Below are 22,580 nucleotides of genomic sequence, written 5' to 3'. Positions count from 1 at the left end.
GAGTGCTGATGGCTTGAGTTTGCCTCTTCTAAAACCCCTTGCCCAACTGGACATATCCATGGGAAATTACTTTTTAACTCTCCATCTTCCTTTCTGACACGCTGGCCTCTTTTTGCTTCTCCACCCCACCTCAACCATCTTCTCCCATCGTCACATCCTCCCCCTTGGCCAGTTCAGAAACTGCGCCCGCCACCTCTGAAATCCCATGCTGCTCGTAACTCTATCCACTGACCCCACACTGACAATTTTTCAATGTCATGGACAACTCCAAGGCATGAGCCCTGCCTTTTCTGTCTATTAGGCTTTCCTGTCCACCTTCCTCATCATCACCTGACCTAAATTCTGTGCCCCCCCCACTATAGCCAATTTTGCAAATATCCTCAAATCTGTTGTCCTTTTTTCCTGTCTCACTTGCCCAACAGAACTGGCTGTATGCTTTCTTGCGCTGATACCCATGCTGAGCATTTCTGCAGAAAAATGTCACCCACCCAGGCATACGGTATCATTATAATCTCTTGGTCATCAACCTCAAATGGGCAGCGTTACCCTTCTCTCTGGTCAGTTCACTCTCCTGTGCCCCACCGTTTCATACCTTGTCACTCTCCCTTCTCCCAGCCCCAGCGAGTGACTTGCTTCATACTTGACCAAGAACCTTTCAGTTCCCGAGTCCTATTGTATCTGCCCCCAAAATATATCTGGAATATAGTTCCTTTTTTCCTTCTCCGATGCCACTACCACCCCAGTCTACGGCTACCTGACCGAGCTCCCGCTCCCACCGATGAGCCTGCTCCACAGAGCCACCACCGTGCTTTTTCAGAAATAGGCATTGACTCTTGTTAGTCCCTGTCCCCTACCCAGCCATTTCCCTCCTCTCAGGAACTTCTGTTGTTTTGATGAAAAATACCTAAATTCTTAAGCCTATGAGGCCTGACATGATTTACCTCTATCTGCTCCCTCCTGTTCTCACCAGGCTCCTCCTTTCAGTTCCTCAAAAATGCCAAGTTCTCCTAGCCTTCCCACATGCCATTCCCTCTCCTGGACCACGTTTCCCCACCCTTTTCTCTGACTTCCCCCTCCCCACCAATCTTCGTCTTTCTTGCTGTTCTCTCAAAAAGTACCCTGTTCTGTCCCTTGATAGTTACTAGCCACCATTTTGTTATATATTTGTCTGAGCGTTTGTTTATTATCTGTCTCTCATAAGCTCCTTGAGAGCAGTAGCCCGGTCTGCTTTACTTACCACCATCTCCCAGGGCCTGACTGAGCAGTCACAAGGGTCTGGTCCATCACTTGGTGATGGTACCGGGAAATGGTTTTCCAATGAGTAAATGAATCTTGCTTGATCGCTTATGGTTCTTGACTAAGAAGACTGATTTCATTCTAAGTTTACCACACAATTTTTAGTTGATTTTATTTATTCATTCAATCAATGATTATTTATGGAGTACCTCCTTTGTGCCAGATATTATCATTCTAGATGTGGGCTGGGTAGTAATGACCAGAGTCCCTGCCCTCATGGAGCTTGTGTCTTCATTCACTGCTGCCGAATGACGCACTGTTCATGGGTCTAATGAGTTCATGAGTTTAATGTTTCTTTTATTTTAGAAGAAACTTGAAGATGCCAAGTCTCAGGAACGGTTTCTTGGTTTAGACAGAGAATTGAAGAAACTAAAGAAAGCTGTGGCCGCCTCGGATAAGCTAGCCACGGCTGAGCTCACCGTTGCCAAAGACCAGCTCAAGTCCCTTCATGGAACTGTGATGAAAATTAACCAGGAACGAGCAGAGGTGAGTCCACGTGTCTAAAACGAGCTTCCACAGGCACTGCTGCCCCAAAACCTAGCCGCTTGTATTATTGCTCTTTTGTTATAGACTTTGGTTATCTTAGAAACCACTGGAAAGTTGTCTATCTCCCGTCAGACCTATGGATTATATTTCATCACAGCCCTGCCTTGGGTCCTGCCCTTTCCTGAGCCCTGACAGGAACCATCAAATGAAACATACTCTCCCCACCTCAGAGTGTAGAGCTCTGCCTTAGGAGATGGGCGTGCGTACACACCTGAACCAAGGTTTCAAAGGCTGGCCTTGTCATCCTTCTGAACCCCAGACTTTTCATCTTGTGCAGTCAGATAATAGTGACCTCTCGGGCTGTTCTGCCTTCTGACTGAAATGCTGACTCCAGCAGTCTGAAGGGTACAGATGCTCCTGAGATGAAGATGATAGTTCACAGGAGAGACAAGTTAATAATGGGAGTCCAGAGAGACCCCAGTCATGGAAGACTGGAGATTAGTGAAGAAGTTAGCTCTGGCTCTTTCTGATGCAGCCCCCCGCCCACCTGGCCCCGTGGAGGGGTGGAGCAGGCTGCCAAGTGATGGGAACAGCGCAGGACAGGGTGGGACCCAGCGCCACACGCTCATGGGATAGCCAGGCTGGCAATTGGGTGAGAACAAAGACGTCGATCTGAGAGGAGGGGAGACTTGAAGAAGACAGCGAATGACAGCAGTGCTGCCTTTCTCCTACCTCTGTCCCAGTAGGAGCTGCAGGAGACGGAGAGGTTCAGCAGAAAGGCAGCGCAAGCGGCCAGGGATCTGACCCGAGCGGAAGCAGAGATCGAACTCCTGCAGAACCTTCTCAGAGATAAAGAGGAGCAGGTCAGTGCCGGGTCTCTGAGATCTCCTCTGTATGGGCCTGTGTCGGTTCCTAAAAGACAAAAGTAGCGGAGGTGACTGCTCAGAGAATTTGGAAGTGTGCCAGGCAGAGTGTGATTTTAATACATGGAGTGATGTGGCATCCTCATGAGGAAAGCATGGGTAAAAGTTCTAGAAGTATTAAATCGAGTTGCAAGGATAAGTGCATCTGGGAAAGAGTATTCGTGGACAACTTTGTGTATGTGATATTTTAATAGTATCAAAATCAGATGGAGAAAATAGATGTCGGCACTGGAGGAGCGCACTCACAGGTGGTGGAGATGGAGAAACTAAATGAGACAATGGAGAGACAAAGGACAGAGATAGCAAGGCTGCGGAATTTACTGGACCTCACCGGGGCTGGTAAAGTATTGGGCTTTGATTTGGGTAGTTGTTCTAAAATCAAGTCAAATCACATTAAAAAAAAAGAAAATCATCCCATTTGTTTTTCACCATAGCAAATTTATTTTAACTGTGATAGATCAATTCCATGCTTCCTTTACAAGCTGTGATAATTAGCTTAATGAATAAAAGCAAAGAATTTAAAAAACACTTTATGTAAGTGGAGTTTTAAGAAACTTGATTACAAAGACAGATTTTTGAATTTTCAAAAGAAACAATGTTTACAGATCTGTTTTCTTTCTCTGGTTCAGTTTATAAATGAGCAACAGAGGGGTTTATTTGTCTTCTTTAAGTGTTAGCAAAAACTTAAACTACCATGGGACAGGCTGAAAAGTTGGCTTTGAGGAGCTGATCAAAGTCATTGGCTGCCATGGCATCACTCGTGTACGTTGAGAGAGGAGGGAAATAGATGACTTCAGGCCCAATTTCACAGACTGGCATTCCTTCGCAGATAACAAAGGAAGCTTTGAAAATGTTTTGGAAGAAATTGCCGAACTTCGACGTGAGGTTTCTCATCAGAATGATTACATCAGCAGCATGACAGATCCTTTCAAAAGACGAGGCTACTGGTACTTTATGCCACCACCATCATCATCAAAAGTAGGAAGTCTGTGATGCTGGGAGTGTATACTGAATTTTCTTGAAGGAAATGTGACAATGTTCTCTTCCCCCAATTTGTGAAGAAGGTGTCAAGAATAATATGTCTAAGCTAATGCATTGAGGTTCTTAAGGGTTCTTAATATTTGAGGTGAAAATAGGGCCTTCTCAAGAGTATTGCCATTGCCCATTCCTGCTCAGGTAGCATGTTGTGGGTGCCTGATAGAAGATACTGCAAGGAGATAAGGTGACGAGCCCAGATGCCCTGTTGGAAATGGGTATAAAATTGTGCAGAATCTGATAGAAAACTGGGTGCCTGGATTTCATTTGATTTTAGCCCACGTTTCATTCTGTGTTCACTGAAATCTAGGTCAGGTGCTATGTGGGGTGGGGAGGGTGTGCCGTGAGGAATGGTCTAGCCCTTGCTCTCCAAGAGTTCATGCACTGGTGGGGGGACAGGTATACCTGTGTGATTACCACAGTGGCATGCACGTGACAACAGACTTGACCTGTGTGCTCTGGTATAGAGAAGTGTTAGGGATCCCTCAGTGGGGAAGTTCAGGAAAAAAGGCGTCACACACAGTCATGAAGTCGGCACTTAGCCCTCAAGGGGTGGCCTTTTAGGAGGAAGGAAGGTATGGAGGGGGGAGTTGGTTTAGCTGTGGTGAGTAGCCTTGTGGGGCTGGACGGTTGGATGGGAACAGTGAAAGGTGAGTCTGGAAAAGTAGATTGGGCTCATGCTTTTGAAAAGGGCCTCAAAATCTCTTGCACTGACTTGTGGAGACCTTGGGGACCGAGGCTGTGTGTACTGTGATCAGAGGCGTAGTTTAGGAGGAGTAATTGGGCTGAGTGTGGGAGCCCGAATTGTGGTGGGTGAACTTGGGGCAGGGCAGGGCGGTGCAGGGGCGTTATGTGAACTCATTCCGTGAGGGACAGAAGCTGGAGCTAGAGCAGTGGAGCTGGAGGAGAAGAGATGGTCCCGAGGGATGTTCAGGAGACAAAAAGCCAAGGTTTGGGGCTTGAAAGTGAGAAGGAGAGGACAGTAAGTGGCTCACATCCAGAGCAGAGGGGCTGGGTGACACCCTGCTAGGATCAGCTGGCAGGCAACAGTCAGGGGGAAGGGGCTGACATATTAGGATCCCAGGGCTGTGTCGACTTAACCAGAATCCAGACAGCCTTGACAACCATGGTTGGAGGTGGAAGCTGTGTAGGTTAGATGTAACGTGGTAAGGCTGAGCTGGCCGAGGGTTTGGGAAGCAGACCTGTTTATGACTGGAAAAGGAGGGAGGGTGGCGGAGTAGAGCCTCTTGGCCCACGCCAGGCTCCCAGGACAGCAGGAGATTAATATCCCAGATGGCCTTGAAAATTCACTGGTTTCCTTGGCCTTTGTTGGTGGGCCGTCAAGACAGCAGGAGACTAATATCCCAGATGGCCTTGAAAACTCACTGGTTTCCTCGGTCTTTGTTGGTGGGCCATCAAGAACAAGGCAGAAGGGGAGAAGCCTCGAGGAAAGAGGAGTACTGGCGCGGAGGCCACCCTCAGGCCATTTATCTGACTTGACTGGGTAATCATGTCTGTCTTCTGTCTGAAAAATGAGAATCAGAATCTATGAAAAGAAACCAGTTCTTTCTCAACTTTGCCACATCTCAACTTTGTTCTAGATATAAGCATTTCTCCAGTTCAGCCTTTTCATTTCTGATAAATAATGGGCTCTTCTATCATCTATTTTAGGTTTCCAGCCACAGTTCCCAGGCCACCAAGGACTCTGGTGTCGGCCTAAAGTGTACAGCCTCAACTCCTGTTGGAAAAGCACGTCATGGACAGCAGGATGGAAAAGAGGACGGTGGGCCTCCACCTGTTTCGGGATACTGGGTGTATTCTCCCATCAGGAGTGGGTTACATAAATCGTTTTCAAATAGAGGTAAGTTAAATCACAGAAGGGAAGTTGCGTGTCTCTTGTATTGGTTCCCTGAAATCCATAAGACACAAGCCAGACTCCTTAGCTTACTCTGCATGACCTTCTGTGCTGGGCCTTGGCCAGTGACCTCTTGTCTCACTTCCCATTACTGTCCCGAAGTCAGCCATCCCAGCTGCCTAAGATCCCCACAGCATGCCGTGTGCCGCTCACCTCCCTGTTTTAAACTTGTTTAGTAGAAGGTCCTTCCTTGGGGCGCCTGGGTGGCTCAGTAAGGTAAGCCTCTGCCTTAGGCTCAGATCATTTTCTCTGAGTCCTGGGATCAAGCCTCGCATCGGGCTCTCTGCTAAGCAGGGAGCCTGCTTCCCCCTCTCTCTCTACCTGCCTCTCTGCATGCTTGTTATCTCTGTCAAATAAATAAAATCTTAAAAAAAAAAAAAATAAAGAATGTCCTTCCTTCCTCTCCTAAATCTATTCCTGCTCAACCTTCAACAAGATTCAGGCCCGCAAACAACACTCCTCTATGGAGCCTTCCTCCATGCTGCCTTGCCTGCACTCCTGGGCCATGGCAGGTGCCGCCATTCTTGTGTCATGGTGGTGGTTAGCTTGGCTAAAATGAAGGGTTACAGGTCCATCTTCTAAAGCTCCAAGAGGAAGAGTCAGACTTGGGAGTCAGCCCTCGCTCTTGCAGTGGCTAGCTGCGCAATCCTAGGCAGAGTGTTTCGCTCCTCTGAGACTGTTGAGTGTAAAAGGGGAATGCCACCTTCGGAGAATGTGTTTATTCAGGAGCTATTGATGAGTGCCTGCTGTGTGCTAGGCTGTGTATCAGCAGTGATAAATGTAGATCTTGCCTGTCAGGGAGATAACCAGGAGAGCCAGCAGCTTAGAGGGCTGTGCATCATGATCGTGGTAAGTGCTGAGAGCTGTGGGTCTCCCTGCTCCTTTCTGTAGCCTGAAGCAGGCACCCGAATGGTTGCTGAATAGATAAATGAATGAAGACCCCCCCCCCAAAAAAGGAAATTAACAGATAGACATAAGAAAAACTCAATTATCAGCCACTGAAAATATATGAGTCCCTGTTTTGATCAACTTTTCAAAACCGCTTTGACCTTTTTTGCAAAATTTCATTCTCGCATCTTGGGGATTTGGGCCTAAATGCTACCGTTCTCTGCTAAATTTGTTTATCTAATAAGCCATGGGGTAAAACACTCTTCCGTTTATTTCTTTCAAGATGCAGACAGCGGAGGAGATAGCCAGGAAGAAAGCGAGCTAGAGGACCGAGAGGACCACCCATTTGTACCTCCTCATGGATACATGATGTACACTGTGTTTCCCGACGGTTCGCCTGTACCGCAGGGCACGGCCCTATATGCGCCCCCTCCTCCCTTGCCCAGAAGTAGCCAACCTCTCAGCCCTGGCACTGTTGTTTATGGCCCACCTCCCGCTGGGGCTCCCATCGTGTATGGGCCTCCACCTCCCCACTTCTCTGTACCTCTCATCCCCATGGGGGTGCTGCATTGCAACGTCCCGGAACACCATAACTTGGTAAGTGGAAAGATGCAGGACCCCCTGTCCACACTGCTTCCACAGGAGACTGAATAAGGGTATATATGTAATGATTTGACCTATTTATGAACAGATTATGTCCCAAATGTGTTCATAAGATTTGTGTTTAGAATGGAGTTAAGCATTCTCTTATTAACATACTCTTCTGGACAAGAGTTAGGATACCAGGCCAGTCTACAAATGCTTTGTTTAATCATCTTATAACAAAAAATGCTTTCAGTCCAGAAATTAACCATTTTTGGAGAGCTTATTTTATATTTTTTAGGACAAGTACTGATGTGTACATGGAAGTATGTTCACATAGTAGTGCCTGTGCTTGTACACACATGTCCCCGCACCTGAACACACATCCACATGTATGTGCTTGCGTATTCACACTTATGAGCAGCAAGGTTGTGGTGGGGATTATCTCTAGGTGGTGAGATTCATGATTTTTTTTTTTCATAATTCTTAGCTTTTTATTTTTCCCACTTAACATTACAGGCATTTTCCCCATGGTTTTTAAAAGATTTTATTTGACAGAGAGACCTAGCAAGAGAGGGAACACAAGCAGGGGGAATGGGAGAGGGAAAAGCAGGCTTCCCGCTGAGTAGGGAGTCTGATGTAGGGCTCCATCCCAGGACCCTGGGATCATGACCTGAGCCGAAGGCAGATGCTTAAGGACCGAGCCACCCAGGCAGTCTCCCCATGGTTTTACATATGTTTTTAAGCAGCATTTTTATGACTGCATAACATTTCTTAACATTTGTAGACAGCCTAGTTGACCTAACTGCATAAATTTTTAGTGTATTTCATTTTGTTAGGCTAGATTACTAGTAATTCTAAGGCTAGATTACTTGCTAATCCCTAGCTTGCTTTGTTAACTCTGTGGTTCTAAAGAAGTAAAATGCACTACAAACTCCTCCTTCAAACTCAAGAAACTTAGAGCTCTTTAGATTTTCCTTTTCCTCCCAGGAGATTGAGAGGAAGACAAGGACCAGAACAAACAATCGGTCAGGCTGGTTGCCGGGGGCCTGCAGGTGCTCATGTGGTTCAAACATTAGTCACCCGCGTAGGCCTGCAGAGTCTCAGCGCACATGTGTTTATGTGTTTACAGCAGTGAGTCGGCTTGGCATGTGATTGATCCCCTCTTAAGCTGGTTCTGTTACTCGCTAGCAGTACCCAACTGTCCTGTAGTTTCTCACGTGCCCTCCTAGACCTCTTTGCATTTGCGTGTTCTTTCTTCAGCTTAGGTCTTCCCCATGTCCTTTATTCTTCAAAATCCAGGCAAAACACCTCTCCCTCTGGGCAGCCTTCCAGACAGCTCCCCTCCCTGGGCCCAGAGGAGGGAGAGACCTGTGTCTCTCTCTCCTGCTACTTGCTGTCCTCTGGAGATAGAGATTATGTGTAAGAGGTGCTTGGGGAATGTGAATCAACCAGAGTTGGGCCGATGGGGAAGTTAAAAGCTCTCTGCATCAGTTTCTTCTGTGGTATGTGGAAAATTGGCCTGACTTAATGTTTCTTCTCACATTGAAGTCCTAGAAGCTACCACCATTTTCATGTTGTAGGTAGCATCTTGAGCACAGTTAATTGCAGCTTTTGGCAGGAAAGAAGAGCAACATCAAGTGATGTTCTCAGTACTGCTTTTTTTTCTTTGTTCAGGAGAATGAAGTTTCTAGATTAGAAGACATATTGCAGCATTTAAAATCTGAGAAACAGGAACCGTGCATGAGAGCATCTAAGCGGCACTCGGAGAAAGAACTGGAAGAACTGCACCGTAATATTGATGGTCTTTTGCAAGAGAAGAAAGACTTAGAGTATGAAGTAGAAGAATTACATAGAACTATCCAGCAACATCAACAGCGAAAGTAATTATTAGCCATTTTATTTTTATGATTCCATTTTATTTTTTATGATTTATTTTATGATTCCAATTTTTATGTATATTCCAACTGTGATATTGGCTCATTAAGATAACCTAAATCAGTGTTGTCCAGTAGAACTTTCTGTGATCGTGGAAATGCTGCAGATCTATGCTGTCTGGAACAGTGGTCACTAGCAACATGTGCCTGTTGAGCCCTTGAAATGTGGCTAATGGAAGTGAGGAATAGAGTTGAATTTCAATTAAAGTAGTAGCCTCGAGGCGACTCCCAGGGGGTGCAGTGCAAGTCTGAGTTCTCTTGGCCAGTAATCCCAATCAGCTCTTCCTGTAGGCCCTCTTGGGGAATGGCACAGCCATCCACCCTCCCCAGTTACTCTGGCTAAAAACATGCCCGGTGTCCTCAGCTCCTCTTTCTGCACTTTCCCAAGCCACCAGATGGTGTCCAGGTCCTACAAATATATACAAAGAGCTGTCAAGCTGGTCCCCTTCTTTAATCACTGCTGCCTTGGCCTTTAATCATGTCGTCCTTGGTTGTTGTAATAGCTTCCACATTGGCCTTCTGTGTCAAGCCTCTCCATTCTACCCTCGACATAGCTAAGATCTGAGCATGCCACTCTCCCATGTGATGCAGTCCCAACACAATGCACCCCACCCTCCAGATCTGAACCCTGCCTGTCTCTTACCTTCTCTCCCACACACCCTGTCTGTTTTTCTGTGGGTTCCCTAGACACCACATCTTCTCCTGCCTCCCATATGTCCTTGCCTAAAATGCTTTCTCTACCTGTGCCTAAACCCACCCTGTCTTTCCAGGTGAAGGTCTTTCTCAGTTTGGGGCTGGCGACGTTGGGCATAGTACTGTTGATGCCTTGCTGTAAGGAAGTACTGTTGATGCCTTGCTGTAAGGAGCCCAGGAGGGCAATGGCTGGGCTTCCCTCCTTGTGCCCTGGCATCTGGCACAGGGCCCGTTAAAAGATGCAGTATCTGCTGAGTGCATCAGATAGGTAGAAGCCCATCTTCTGCAGTAGTCCGTGAGTTATGATTGTTCCCCAGTTTTTTGTCGTGTAAGCCAGACTGGCCCAGGCATCAAGGTTGGGGAGAGATCTGTGGAGGTCGCAGAGGTGAGTGAGCTGTGATCTCTGCCTTCTAGGAGCTCACATGTGACTGGCTAATAGACCTGGCAGGGAAAAGCAAGGGTCACACCAAGAAAAGATGGGAACTAGATGTCTGAAGTTTTCAAAGATGATTATGCTGTTACTTTTGTAGGTATGTGATAGGGGAGAGGGTTTTTATTGTGAGGTTTTTTGAGGAAGGAAATAAGACAGCGGGATAACTACCCTTTCTCCTAGTTTTAAAAGTATAATAAATGATCATTTTAAAGAATTTGGATAACACAAAAATGTCCAAAGAAGACAATAAAGATCATCTGTTTGCCTTTATTTAAAGAGAAAGAATTTGTTAATGTTGATTAATTCATTTGCATGTTTTTCTGTCATGGTTTCCATTTGCAAATAATTTTGACATGTTAGCTTTGAGTTCGTGAGTCCTGTGTCTTGCTTTCTGATTTGTCAAATACTGTCACTATAATTTTACTCTGGCAGAACAGAGTAAATCACAAAATTAGGTCGTCTTTGAGGCAGCTGATGAGCTATGACTTGACAGACAGTTTGAAGGGAATGGATGACTAGTGTGATAATAGTTTTATTTTTATACCACAGAAGAATAGAAATATCAACATTGTCTTCAGAAGTGCTGACCAAAATAAAGACGAATCAAAAAAGATGAAACAACTACATCATACTTCATACATATTGTGTACTTACTGTCAACAGTGAACAGTGTACTATGGGTTTTTTTTTTTTAAAGATACTTATTTTAGAAAGATTGTGAATGCATGCAAGAGCAGGGGGAGGGGCAGAGGATGAGGGAGGATGAGGGAGAGTGAGACTCTCGTGGAGGCTCCACGCTGAGTACGAAGCCCGACATGGGGCTTGATCTCACCACCCTGAGATCATGACCAGAGCCAAAATCAGGTGTCTGACACTTACCCGGCTGGGCCACCCAGGCGCCCCCAACAGCATACCATGTTGAATGCAAGTGTAAACATAGGCCTTGAACGTAGTCAGACGCAGCTGTCTCTCCCACTGCTTCTCATCTGAAATTAGAAAATCATCATACGTCTTCTTATCAGGCTACAAGGGTCTATATCGTCCGCATTTAAAATGTCTTAATGTGTGGGCATATGATTTTTTAGAGACTTCATTGATGGAAATGTTGAAAGTCTTGTGAATGAACTAGAAACAGAGAAGTCACTCAAACACCATGAAGATATTGTCGATGAAATTGAGTGCCTCGAGAGGACCCTTCTGAAGCGCCGCGCAGAGCTCAGGGAAGCCGACCGGCTGCTGGCGGAGGCCGAAACGGAACTTTCGTGCACGAGAGAGAAAGTATGTTCTGTTGTGGTCTGGGGTGAGGCAGCTTACTGTTGGCGGCATGAAGGACTAGGAAGAAAACAGACCAGAACACGGTCCCCGAGGCAGACGGTTGGGTTTCAGGCCACCGTTAAAGCTGTGAGAGTTTGCGTCAGCCCCCCAAGTCCCCAGCTTTGCACTCCTCATCTGTCAGGCCGAGAATAGGAAAGCTGTTCAGTAAGGGTTCAGTGAAGTTGCATGTTTTTTAAAAGATTTTCTTTATTTTAGAGAGAGAGGGAGAGAGGAAGCAAGAGTGTTGGGGGGGCAACAGAGCGAGCGGGAGAAAGAAGCAGATTCCCCACTGAGCAGGGAGCCAGATGTGGGGCTCGATCCCAGGATCCTGGGGTTGTGACTTCAGCCAAAGGCAGCTCAACTGACTGAGCCACCTAGGCACCCCTAAGTGAAGTAGCATATTGAATGCTGCTAAAGTCATTGAGTTCCTGACACACACTACTTCCTTATCCTGTGTGTGTCTTTTAAAATTGCTTGGGCTCAGCTAGCTCTGTGTATTAAATAGGTCAGTCTTATATTCTAAAATAGCAGTGTTATCTCAAAAGACTTCTTCCTACTATTTGTTCTCCAAGTGGACATTACAAAGTCAAGTATTTTTTGGTCTGAGGTAGTGTTCTTGAGACTACAACACAGAGGGAAATCAAGGAGGGAAGGGAGCTCCCTGTCACTGGGGCTCTGTCCCGGCCACACACTGGCTGTTTGATGAATGCCGCTTCCTTTAACTTCCCTGGCATCCTGCAAGGTGGTAGTTATCTCAGTTCAGCAAAGCGGCACAGGGAGGCTGGTAGCCAGCCCAGGGGCACACAGCTGAAGTTCTGCTTCACCAAGAGACCTTTCTTAGTCTGAGAATTCCAGAGTGTAGAAGTCCCAGATCCACATGGAGCATTTCAGGAACTACCATTTGTATGTTGTTATTTCAACATGGACAGATTTAAATGAATAGAAATCTAATACCTGGGAACTGTAATGAAGGATTTATTAAAGAAATTCTGTGAGTGATGGCTTTAATAAGAATGGAAAAACATCCTGGTGTCTTTTCAGATGACCAGTTCCTTCTCTGTCACATGTTACATGATCGTGAGAGAACATGGGTGTGAGCAGGACTAGAGAAGAATTTACCACTGGTATATAAAAGAATGTTAAAACTATTGGTAGTTGGCAGGTAGTAAGTGAACCGAGGCTGGTGAGCTCTTTGCCCTTCAGCCTCCCAAAATGACTCAGGGAGGCAGCTTCTTAAGGGGGAGGAGAGGGGGAGAAGGTGATGTGTTTTGTAAAGATTCCAGGTATGTTAAAACTTAACCTAGAAACAGACCAAAAACTACTTAGAAATGTGACTTTCTGGAGCATGTAGTGCATTTTGTCCAGTGCTTTGCTGATGAAACTGATAGGAACCAGCTCTGGCGTGGAAGGAAGGACAGTGAAATATCTAGCTGTTACGAATGGGGAAAGATGTGCTGTCTGATACCGTGGAATATTACTCAGCCATCAAAAATGAGATCTTTTCACCATTTGCAATGACGTGGTTAGAACTAGAGGGTGTTACCCTAAATGAAATAAGTCAGTCAGAAAAAGACAAATATCAGATGATTTCACTCATATGGAATTTAAGAAACAAAACAGGTGAACAAAGGCAAAGGGGGTAAAAATCAAATAAGATGAAATCAAAGAGGGAGACAAACCACAAGAGACTCTTAGCTCTAAGAAACAAACTGAGGGTTGCTGGAGGGGAGAGGGAGACAGGGATGGGGAAACTGGGTGATGGGCATTCAGGAGGGGAGTGATGTGATGAGCAGGGGGCTGTGTGCAACTCATGAAACTGATAGTGCACTATATGTTGATTGGTTTTAAATGAAAAAATATATATATCTAGCTGTTTAGGAGCTTGCCAGTCCTTTTCATCCACATGGAATATTTAGTAGACTAGTTTAACATACGCCTATGAGTTTAATGCAACTGCAGAACGAGCTTTCTGCCTGAAGGTGAGTCACTGCTCAGCCAAGTGCAAACCAAACACTATTTTTGGACCTGTGGTGACATTGTTTTAAGCCTCTTATTTTAGATGGAAAAAGGAAACCAAGTTGATTTTTTTAAAAAAATCTGTTTTTGCCAAATCTTTTATAGGAATATCTTTAAATACTTCAATAAAAATATTTAGTATTTGTGTTTGTCTTTAAGTCAGTGAGGTTTTATTTAGCATGATAATACAGTACAGCAATAATCTCTAAGAGGAGGGAATATTGATAAAATCCCTTTGTTGTCCCTTAATTGGGAGATATTTTTAAGTAAAAAAATAGCCTAATAATTATCAGGTTATTTTTTTTTTTAAGATTTTATTTATTTGACAAAGAGAGAGAGTGAGCACAAGCAGGGGGAGAGAGGCAAACAGAGAGAGAAAAAGACTCCCCACCGAGCAGGGAGCCCGATGTGGGGTCAGTCCTGGGACCCTGGGATCATGACCTGAGCCGATGGCAGATGCTCAACCAACTGAGCCATCCAGGCGTCCCTATACAGACTATTTTTAAGTAAAAAGATTCACTGCCTCCCTACCCTCAAGGGACTGTTTCTCTTTTGGGTAGCCCTTTTGTCTTTGTGGGCACAGATATAATTTTACATAGCTGCTCTTAGAGTAGTGTACCTTTTAAAAGAATTTTTTTCAGCCAACATAATAATATCAACATTTGTTGCTATGTTGTCATTTTAAAGGCTACACAGTACTCTGTTGTGTTGATGTGTTGTCATTTTATATACCAATCTACAGTGAGTATTTTTGTGGAGTAGTTTTGACTCCTGAATTCTTTTCTGAGAATTGGAGAAGCATGAATGAACATCTTTTTTTTTTTTTTTTGAAAGATTTTATTTATTTATTTGACAGTAGGCAGAGAGGCAGGCAGAGAGAGAGAGAGGAGGAAACAGGCTCTCTGCTGAGCAGAGAGCCCGATGCGGGACTCGATTCCAGGACCCTGAGATCATGACCTGAGCCGAAGGCAGCGGCTTAACCCACTGAGCCACCCAGGCGCCTGTGAATGAACATCTTTACCGGTCTTTTTGTCTTGCCTTGTTTTCTGAAAGAGTTGTACCAGTTTACACCACAATAGCTGTGAGGGAGTATGGTGACTGAATTGCTTTCAATGACCGTGTCTTTTTTAGACAAAAAATGCCATTGAGAAATTCGCCGATGCCAAGAAAAATTTATTGCAAACTGAGAAAGATGCTGAGGAGTTAGAAAAGAGAGCCCAGGAAACCGCTGTTAACCTTGTCAAAGCCGACCAGCAGCTCAGGTAGGTGGAGTCCCTCAGCTGGTCAGTGAGATGGGAGGTTTGGTTCCGACGGGCTAATAATCGCCTTATGGTAACTGGCTGGTTAAGTCTAAGGGGCCTTGGAGAATAAGACAGTGTGTTTTAGGTTGCTCCAGGCTGACACAAAGGATTTGGAGCAGCACAAAATGGAGCAGGAGGAAATCTTGAAAGAAATAAATGAAGTTGTGGCAGCAAAAGATTCAGATTTCCAGTGTCTCAACAAGAAGAAGGAGGTCCTGACGGGAGAGTAAGTACAGCCCCCGTTGGGCACACGGGGCTCGAGCCGGAAGACGGCGCTGGGGGTCCAGCCTCCCTTCGGCCCCGCTCTAGTGCTGCTGCCGGTGTTTGCAGGCTGCAGAAGCTGCGGAAGGACATCGAGACTGCGCAGCACAGTGAGGATCACCACCTGCAGGTCCTTCAAGAGTCCGAGAGCCTCCTGCAGGCCAAGAAGGCTGAGCTGGAAAAGCTGAGGAGGCAGGTAGGGAAACAGATGCCTTGGAAAACCGGCTCGTGCTGCTTTGAAACCCACATGATAATGTCTGATTATAAAAAGTAATGCCTGTTCGATTGTAGAAAAGACTGGAAAATACAAAAGAAGATATAAAGCACAAATGAGGCTGTATCTCCTAGTGATTAAGAGTGGAGTCCAGGGGCACCTGGGTGGCTCAGTGGGTTAAACCTCTGCCTTTGGCTTAGGTCATGATCTCAGGGTCCTGGGATCGAGCCCCACGTCGGGCTCTCTGCTCAGCGAGGAGCCTGCTTCCCCCTCTCTCTGTGCCCGCCTCTCTGCCTACTTGTGCTCTCTGTCAAATAAATAAATAAAATCTTTAAAAAAAAAAAAAAAGTAGAGTCCAGGGGCGCCTGGGTGGCTCAGTGAGTTAAGCCTCTGCCTTCAGCTCAGGTTATAATCTCAGGGTCCAGGGATCGAGCCCCACATCGGGCTCTCTGCTCAGCGGGGAGCCTGCTTCCCTCTCTCTCTGCCTGCTTGTGACCTCTGTCTTTCAAATAAATAAATAAAATCTTTTTTTAAAAAAAAAGAGTAGAGTCCAATCCACATTTGGATCCCAAATCAATAGAATATGTTATTGAGTGAAGGAAGCAAGCCCCAAAGCAGGATGCATCCTGAGATCACTTATGCTAAATGTGCTAATGAACACTTGTGCTTGTATTTTTAGTCTATATCAAAGTACAAATCAGTCATCTGATAAGGAGGCATTATGAATATCTTCTGTTTTCTTCCTTTCACATGTCTGCATTTTCTGCTTTTTATATAAATTCGTGTGTACTATCCTTAAAATTGTAAATAATTTTTTCTTAATTTACAAAATGAGTTTTTAAAATCCCTGCCTGACTTGCATTGCCAAGGTAGTTGTTAAATGGAATAAGGTATAGACACGTGTTTTGAAAACCATAAGCTGAGGGATAATCATTATTATTATATTGTTATTTTTGTTGTGCTTTGGGTGCCTTTATGTAGATGAGCTCAGGATCTTTATCAGGCATTTTGTGCATGCACCCCTGGCCTGGCCCTCCTGACTCATGTAGCTGGGATAATTACAATTAGGCTAGTTCCTAATTTCCCCCACAACTGTTAGCTGGACTGGATATTCTCCATCATAGCAAGCCCTGAAGGTTGCATGGCCTTTGACAAGCTTTGCATTCTTCCCTTTTCTTTAATGCAGGTGTCGGGTCAGCAGCAGGAGATGGCCGTCTTGGACAGGCAGGTAGGGCATAAAAAGGAAGAGCTGCATCTCCTCCAGGATAGCCTGGTCCAGGCCAAAGCTGACCTCCAGGAAGCTCTGAGACTGGGAGAAACCGAAGTAACTGAGAAGTGCAATCACATTCGGGTGTGTTTTTCACTAGGTTTTCTCAAAAGTCCTAGGATGATGTTGGAGATTTATTCTGAGATATTTTCATTGGTTTCCCCTCCGAATGCAAATATAAATTCCTGAATCTGGACCCTTCTGTAGCATCAGTTTGATGTGGTGTTAAGTATCTGGGCTCTGTGTGGGTAGCTCCCTCTGCCACTATGCCTTTTCTCATACCATTTTTTCTCCAGGAATTTTTTTGTGAATGTTCAGATCCTACCCATTTTTCATGGTTCAGCTTGATATGCCTCTAAGAAGACTTCCCTGACTTTTCCTTTACCTTGGAAGGAGTTTTCTCTGTCTCCTGAGTTTGGGGGCACTCTGCACATTTCCTAGGGCATCTTAGCCTTTCATGATCATGTTTGTACTCCTTGCCTAAATCTCCTCAAGGTGTTCAGACTCCTGAGGGCAGGAGACGTACCAGATTCAGCCTTTTCTTTCTATGACAAATTGCCTTACACAGAGTAAATACTGCTTATGCATTTTAAATGAAGGTAATGTGTGACTTTCTTACTTCTATTATACAGAAATATGTTGGTGTAAAATAGAATACAGTGCTCTTCTTGACATAAAAGGCAAAACTGAACTTGTTTCCAGATTAGAATTTTTATGAAATGAGATAGTTAATAAAAAAATTGATTTCAGTGTAATTTCTATTCATAATTTTGTAAAGTGGAGTTGACTTTTTTTTTTTTGGCACAGGAAGTAAAATCTCTTCTGGAAGAACTCAGTTTTCAGAAAGGAGAACTGAATGTCCAGATTAGTGAAAAAAAAACTCAACTTGCATTCATAAAGCAGGAAATTGAAAAAGAGGAAGAAAATCTTCAGGTAGTTTTAGGACAAATGTCTAAACATAAAATTGGTAAGTTTAAAGGAAAGCAATCATATAAAGTTGGAGTTTGGAAATACCTCTATTCGAGATCACAGAAAAAAATACAAATGGTGGAATAAACTTCTTTAAAGTTCAGCTTTGTTATAGATGAGCAAAGAAAAGCAGTATTGTAAAAGGAATACAGTATTTTCTGCCATTCAAAAGTTTACTGATAAAGTTTATTTAAGAGCATAGTAGTCATTATAATTACTGACCAGGGTGTGGAGAAGGAAGAACCCTTAACAGGCTATTTGACAGAGAAAATTGGACCAGTCCTGCAATGTTTCAAATCTGAAAATTCATGCCTATTGAACCATTTAGCCCATTTCTAGTTACTGAGAGAAAGGAAGCATTTATATACCTTATAGCAGTATTGTATTTACTTAGTAAGACTTTCCTTGTTTCACAAATTAAGCTACCTGAGTTGGTTACTTGTAGCAAAATTTATAATGAAATTTGGAAATTTGGCCAATCTAAAAGCCATATTTTAAGCATTTAATGGCATGCAAAAAATGCTGATGGGAAGGCTGAAAGAATAGATATAAAACTGAATATAGAGCATAATTCCAATTTACGGAATGAAGACTGAAAAAATAGATATAAAACTGAATATAGAGTATAATTCCAATTTATTTGGAAGATAATGTGCATGTGTGTGCACACACTCCTGGAAGGAAATAAATCAAATTGCTATTGCTGTAGTGATCATCTTTGGATGGTGGGATAATAATGGGTTTTCATGTGTTTCTTTTTTTCTTGAAATTTTCCATAGTGAGCAAATATCTGTATAATCAGAAAAGAGAGTTAATACTTGAAAATCTACATATTATTTTGAAAATCTGTATTTTAAAAGATAAAAAATTGTTGGGGCGCCTGGGTGGCTCAGTGGGTTAAAGCCTCTGCCTTCATCTCAGGTCATGATCCCAAGGTTCTGGGATCGAGTCCCACATTGGGCTCTCTGCTCAGCAGGGAGCCTGCTTCCCTTCCTCTCTCTCTGCCTGCCACTCTGCCTACTTGTGATCTTTTTCTGTCAAATAAATAAATAAAATATTTTTTAAAAAAAGATAAAAAATTGTTATTCGAATCTCAGCTTATGTATTTTAACATTTTACCCATTTATTTTGACTAAAATTCATTTAGATGAGGTAATTGCTCTTGAAACTAGAACTTTGTTAATGTTTTTGTTAAAATGTTTTTAACAAAATTTAACAAGTTAATGTTTAGCAGTATTTAAAAGGATTTTTTTTTTTTTTTCCATTAAAACAGTTAGCTCCAGGGTGCCTCAGTGGCTCAGTTGGATAAGCCTCTGACTTTGGCTCAGGTCATAGTCTCAGGGTCCTGAGATTGAGCTGTGCTTCTAGACTCCCTGCTCAATGAGGAGTCTGTTTCTCCCTCTGCTCCTATCCCCTTTTGTGTGCACGCCTCTCTCTCTCTTTCTCTTTTGCCTTCTCTCTTTCAGGTAAATAAAATCTTTTTAAAAACACAATTAGCTCCATTAATTCAGCATAATAGATATGTTTTGATGACCTATTATTTGTTGTATCAGCAGCATTATTTTGTAAATGTTTTCAACTACATTTAATAGCATGGATCATGCTCTGTTTCTCTTAGAACTAAAGAATATTCTGGACATGTTGCAACTTGAAAACAATGAGCTGCAAGGTTTGAAGCTACAGCATGACCAAAAGGTGTCTGAGTTAGAGAAAACTCGGGTTGAAGTGCTAGAGGTAATAAACAAAGCCGTTTTACCCTTAGCCAATTGCAGTCTTTCTCTTTGAGCATGTGTGAGTCCGCTTTTATCTGTTTTAGGAGAGACTGGCGTTAGAGAATCTGCAGCAGACAGCCCTGCAACAGAAAGGGGAGATAGAGTGGCAGAAACAGCTCCTCGAGAGGGACAGACGGGAAGTAGAGCGGATGACTGCTGAGACCCGAGCATTGCAGTCGTGTATTGAGTCTCTGTGCAAAGAAAGGGAAGATCTTGAAGAAAAACAGGATAGCTGGGAAAAGAAGTTGGCACAGACTAAACGGTGAGAGCAAAACCCAATAAGCTTGCTAGGTCCCTTCCTGAAGACTAAAGCATAATAAACACACTATAAAAAGGGAATGGAAATGGAGAAAAGAAAGTACTCCACGAACTCAGTATCACAGTACAGCTCACCAACAGCATTTCTGGGTGGATTTCCTTTTAGGCTTTTCTTTTTCCAAAGCACATTTTAAAATAACCTGTTGTGGATTTTTTTAGGTAAAATAACAAATGCTAGAAGATGTAGCTGAGTGGAGAGATACCTGTTTGTGGACGGAAAGGCAATATTGTTAAGATTCGGTTCTCCTCAAACCGATCTATAGATTCAGAACAATCCCAGTCAAAATCCCAACAGGCTTTCAAAATAGAAATTGACAATCAGGTTCTGAAATTCATGTGGAAATGCACAGGATGGACATGGACTAGGATCTAAAACTTTAGCTGTGACACCAAAACAACCGTGAAGAACAAAAGTTTAGGGCTAACACTACCTGATTTCAAAACAGTATACAGCCATGGTGATCAAAACACTACGATACTGGTATAAAGACAGAAAAAGCAATCAGTGGAACAGAATAGAAAGTCCAAAAGTAAGTGCACAGATGTGTGGACAAATGGTTTTGATAAAGATGCAAAGGCATCTTTTTCAGTAGAGGAGAGACGGTCTTTTCAAAAAATATTGCTGAAATGATTGCATATTCAAAACCCCAAAAATGAACTTCAGCCCACACCCATATTCATAAAAATTACCTCAAAATGGACCATAAACATAAATGTGAAACCTAAATATTTAAAACTTCTAGGAGAAAACATGGGAAAAAAAACCTTTGTGACCTTGGGTTAGGCAGAATTTCCTAGATAGGACATCCAAAGCATGGTCCATAAAAGAATAAATTGGTAAAATTGAACGTCATCAAAATCAAGACTTCTCCTCAAGACACTGTCAAGATAATGAAAAGACATGTCACAGACTGGGAGAAGAATCTTTGCAACCATGTATTTTCAAAAAAGGACTTGTACCCAGAGCATGTATATACAAAGAACTCATAATTCAATAATGAGAAAACAAACAAACCAGTTTTTCAAATGGGCAAACGATTTGAGCAGACATTTCACTTAAGAAGATGAATGGATGGCAAATAAATACATAAAAAAGATGTTCCTCATCATTAACCATTAGGAAGATGCAAATTAAAACCACGATGAGATAACACTACGTACCTATTAGAAAGGCTAAAATTAAAGACTGATCATACCAAATGACATGGAACTTTCATACACAATTGGTAGAAGTGTAAAAATGTTAGACCACTTTGGAGAATAATTTGGCAGTTACTTAAAAACTCTTACCTATATTGGCCAGAAGAGCTACCATTCTACTCCTCGATATTTATTCATGAGAAGTGAAAGTGTGTGTACATACAAAGAATGATGTACTTTAATGTTCGTAGCAGCTTTATTTAAAACAGCCAAAACCTGGAAACAACCTAAATGTCCATCAGCTGGTGAATGGCTAGACAAATGACTGTGTATCCATATCCTGGAGTACTATTTGGCAATAAGAAGGGAATGCAGGGGCCGCCTGGGTGGCTCAGTGGGTTAAGCAACTGCCTTCGGCTCAGGTCATGATCCTGGAGTCCTGGGATCGAGTCCCGCATCGGGCTCCCAGCTCCATGGGGAGTCTGCTTCTCCCTCTGACCTTCTCCCCTCTCATTCTTTCTCTCTCTCTCAAATAAATAAATAAATAAGTAAAAATCTTTAAAAAAGAGAGAGAGAGAGAAGAAGGGAATGCAGTACTGACACACACAGCAGCATGGGTACACCTCACAGTGACAGAAGCCAGACAGAAACCAGCCCTCACTATAGGACTCTGGTCGTGTAAAAGAAAGCAGGTTTTTTGGACAAATCCTATCGCACAGTTGTGTTTCCTGTTTTCTAACTTATCAGAAGCTAGCTAGCTATTTTAATTGTGAGATTTGGGGAATTCTGAGTGTTGTCCCTGTTGTTATCCTGATTTTTCTAAAACTTTAGTGAGTCACTTTTCAAAAAAACCTCGTGTTTTAGAAAGCTGAAAATAAGATGTCTTTTGGAAATGAGTTGAAGAGTGTTAAGGTTTTTTTTGTTTTGTTTTGTTTTGTTTTAAAGATTATTTATTTATTTATTTGACAGAGATCACAAGTAGGCAGAAAGGCAGGCAGAGAGAGAGGAAGGGAAGCAGGCTCCCCGCCGAGGAGAGAGCCCGACGCGGGGCTCGATCCCAGGACCCCAAGATCATGACCCGAGCTGAAGGCAACGGCTTAACCCACTGAGCCACCCAGGCGCCCCAGAAGAGTGTTAAGGTTTATAATCATTCATAGTCTATAACCATCCAGTGAAAGGATAACAGTGTTCCTTGGCTGTGTCTTGTGCACGGTTGGACGTTTTATGTTCAATAGTCTCACTGACTCTGCTTGCGCGGTAGGGTTTTAGCAGCTGCAGAAGACGATAGCAGAATGGAGCAGGCAAACTTAGAAAGGTTGGAATTGGATGTCAGAAAGCTGCAGCAGGAGCTGGACCGACTTAACAGAGAGAAGCTCTCACTGCATAAAGACCTGGGAGCAGTGCAGCAGCAGCTACAAGGTATGAAGCTGCCCCTCCGCGGTGGCGGGGGAGGGCAGGGTGTCCTTCCTTTGGTTAGGTTTTCTTTTCTCTGAATATACAGCCTTTTATTTTCTTCCAGATTTGGAGTTTAATTATACAAAGAGGAGAAGTCAGGTTTTGTAACCTAAAAATATTTCCTTATTAAAACTATATTAATACTTTTGCAAACTATGCAGAGAAGATAGGGACACACGTATGTGCATGTATGGAGCTGCATGTCAGCCACGCCAGATCCCTGGGTGGGGAACTCCCAGCGCGCCCTCACTCATCTGTGAGGACACAGAGCTGTCCTTGTTGAGGCGTACACAGTCAGTCCAGCGTGGTCAGCCCTCTGCCATGAATGTGTCTGTTCAGTTGTTTGCTTCTTAGAGCAGACATTG

The 22,580-nt window shown here is 43.6% G+C and overlaps 1 protein-coding gene across 10 annotated transcripts in view; it reads left to right on the top strand.

Moving 5' to 3' along the window:
• The window catches only part of CNTRL (centriolin), a 90,400-nt gene that overhangs the window by 56,605 nt on the left and 11,215 nt on the right, over positions 1 to 22,580 (top strand). For all 10 annotated transcript variants that reach the window (XM_044265010.1, XM_044265011.1, XM_044265008.1 and 7 more), the window contains 16 exons: positions 1,603 to 1,782; positions 2,529 to 2,645; positions 2,900 to 3,044; positions 3,535 to 3,683; positions 5,412 to 5,601; positions 6,827 to 7,140; positions 8,803 to 9,008; positions 11,274 to 11,466; positions 14,650 to 14,780; positions 14,905 to 15,045; positions 15,150 to 15,276; positions 16,481 to 16,645; positions 17,369 to 17,528; positions 19,149 to 19,264; positions 19,347 to 19,564; positions 22,022 to 22,179. In XM_044265010.1, the coding sequence (XP_044120945.1) occupies positions 1,603 to 1,782; positions 2,529 to 2,645; positions 2,900 to 3,044; positions 3,535 to 3,683; positions 5,412 to 5,601; positions 6,827 to 7,140; positions 8,803 to 9,008; positions 11,274 to 11,466; positions 14,650 to 14,780; positions 14,905 to 15,045; positions 15,150 to 15,276; positions 16,481 to 16,645; positions 17,369 to 17,528; positions 19,149 to 19,264; positions 19,347 to 19,564; positions 22,022 to 22,179 (2,710 nt within the window). The remainder of the gene's footprint in view (positions 1 to 1,602; positions 1,783 to 2,528; positions 2,646 to 2,899; positions 3,045 to 3,534; positions 3,684 to 5,411; positions 5,602 to 6,826; positions 7,141 to 8,802; positions 9,009 to 11,273; positions 11,467 to 14,649; positions 14,781 to 14,904; positions 15,046 to 15,149; positions 15,277 to 16,480; positions 16,646 to 17,368; positions 17,529 to 19,148; positions 19,265 to 19,346; positions 19,565 to 22,021; positions 22,180 to 22,580) is intronic.

This window comes from Neovison vison, chromosome 9 (assembly GCF_020171115.1).
Source record: "Neovison vison isolate M4711 chromosome 9, ASM_NN_V1, whole genome shotgun sequence".
Lineage (NCBI taxonomy): Eukaryota > Metazoa > Chordata > Mammalia > Carnivora > Mustelidae > Neogale > Neogale vison.
Note: the sequence above shows the minus strand (reverse complement) of the source record. Positions and strands in the feature narration are given on the sequence as shown.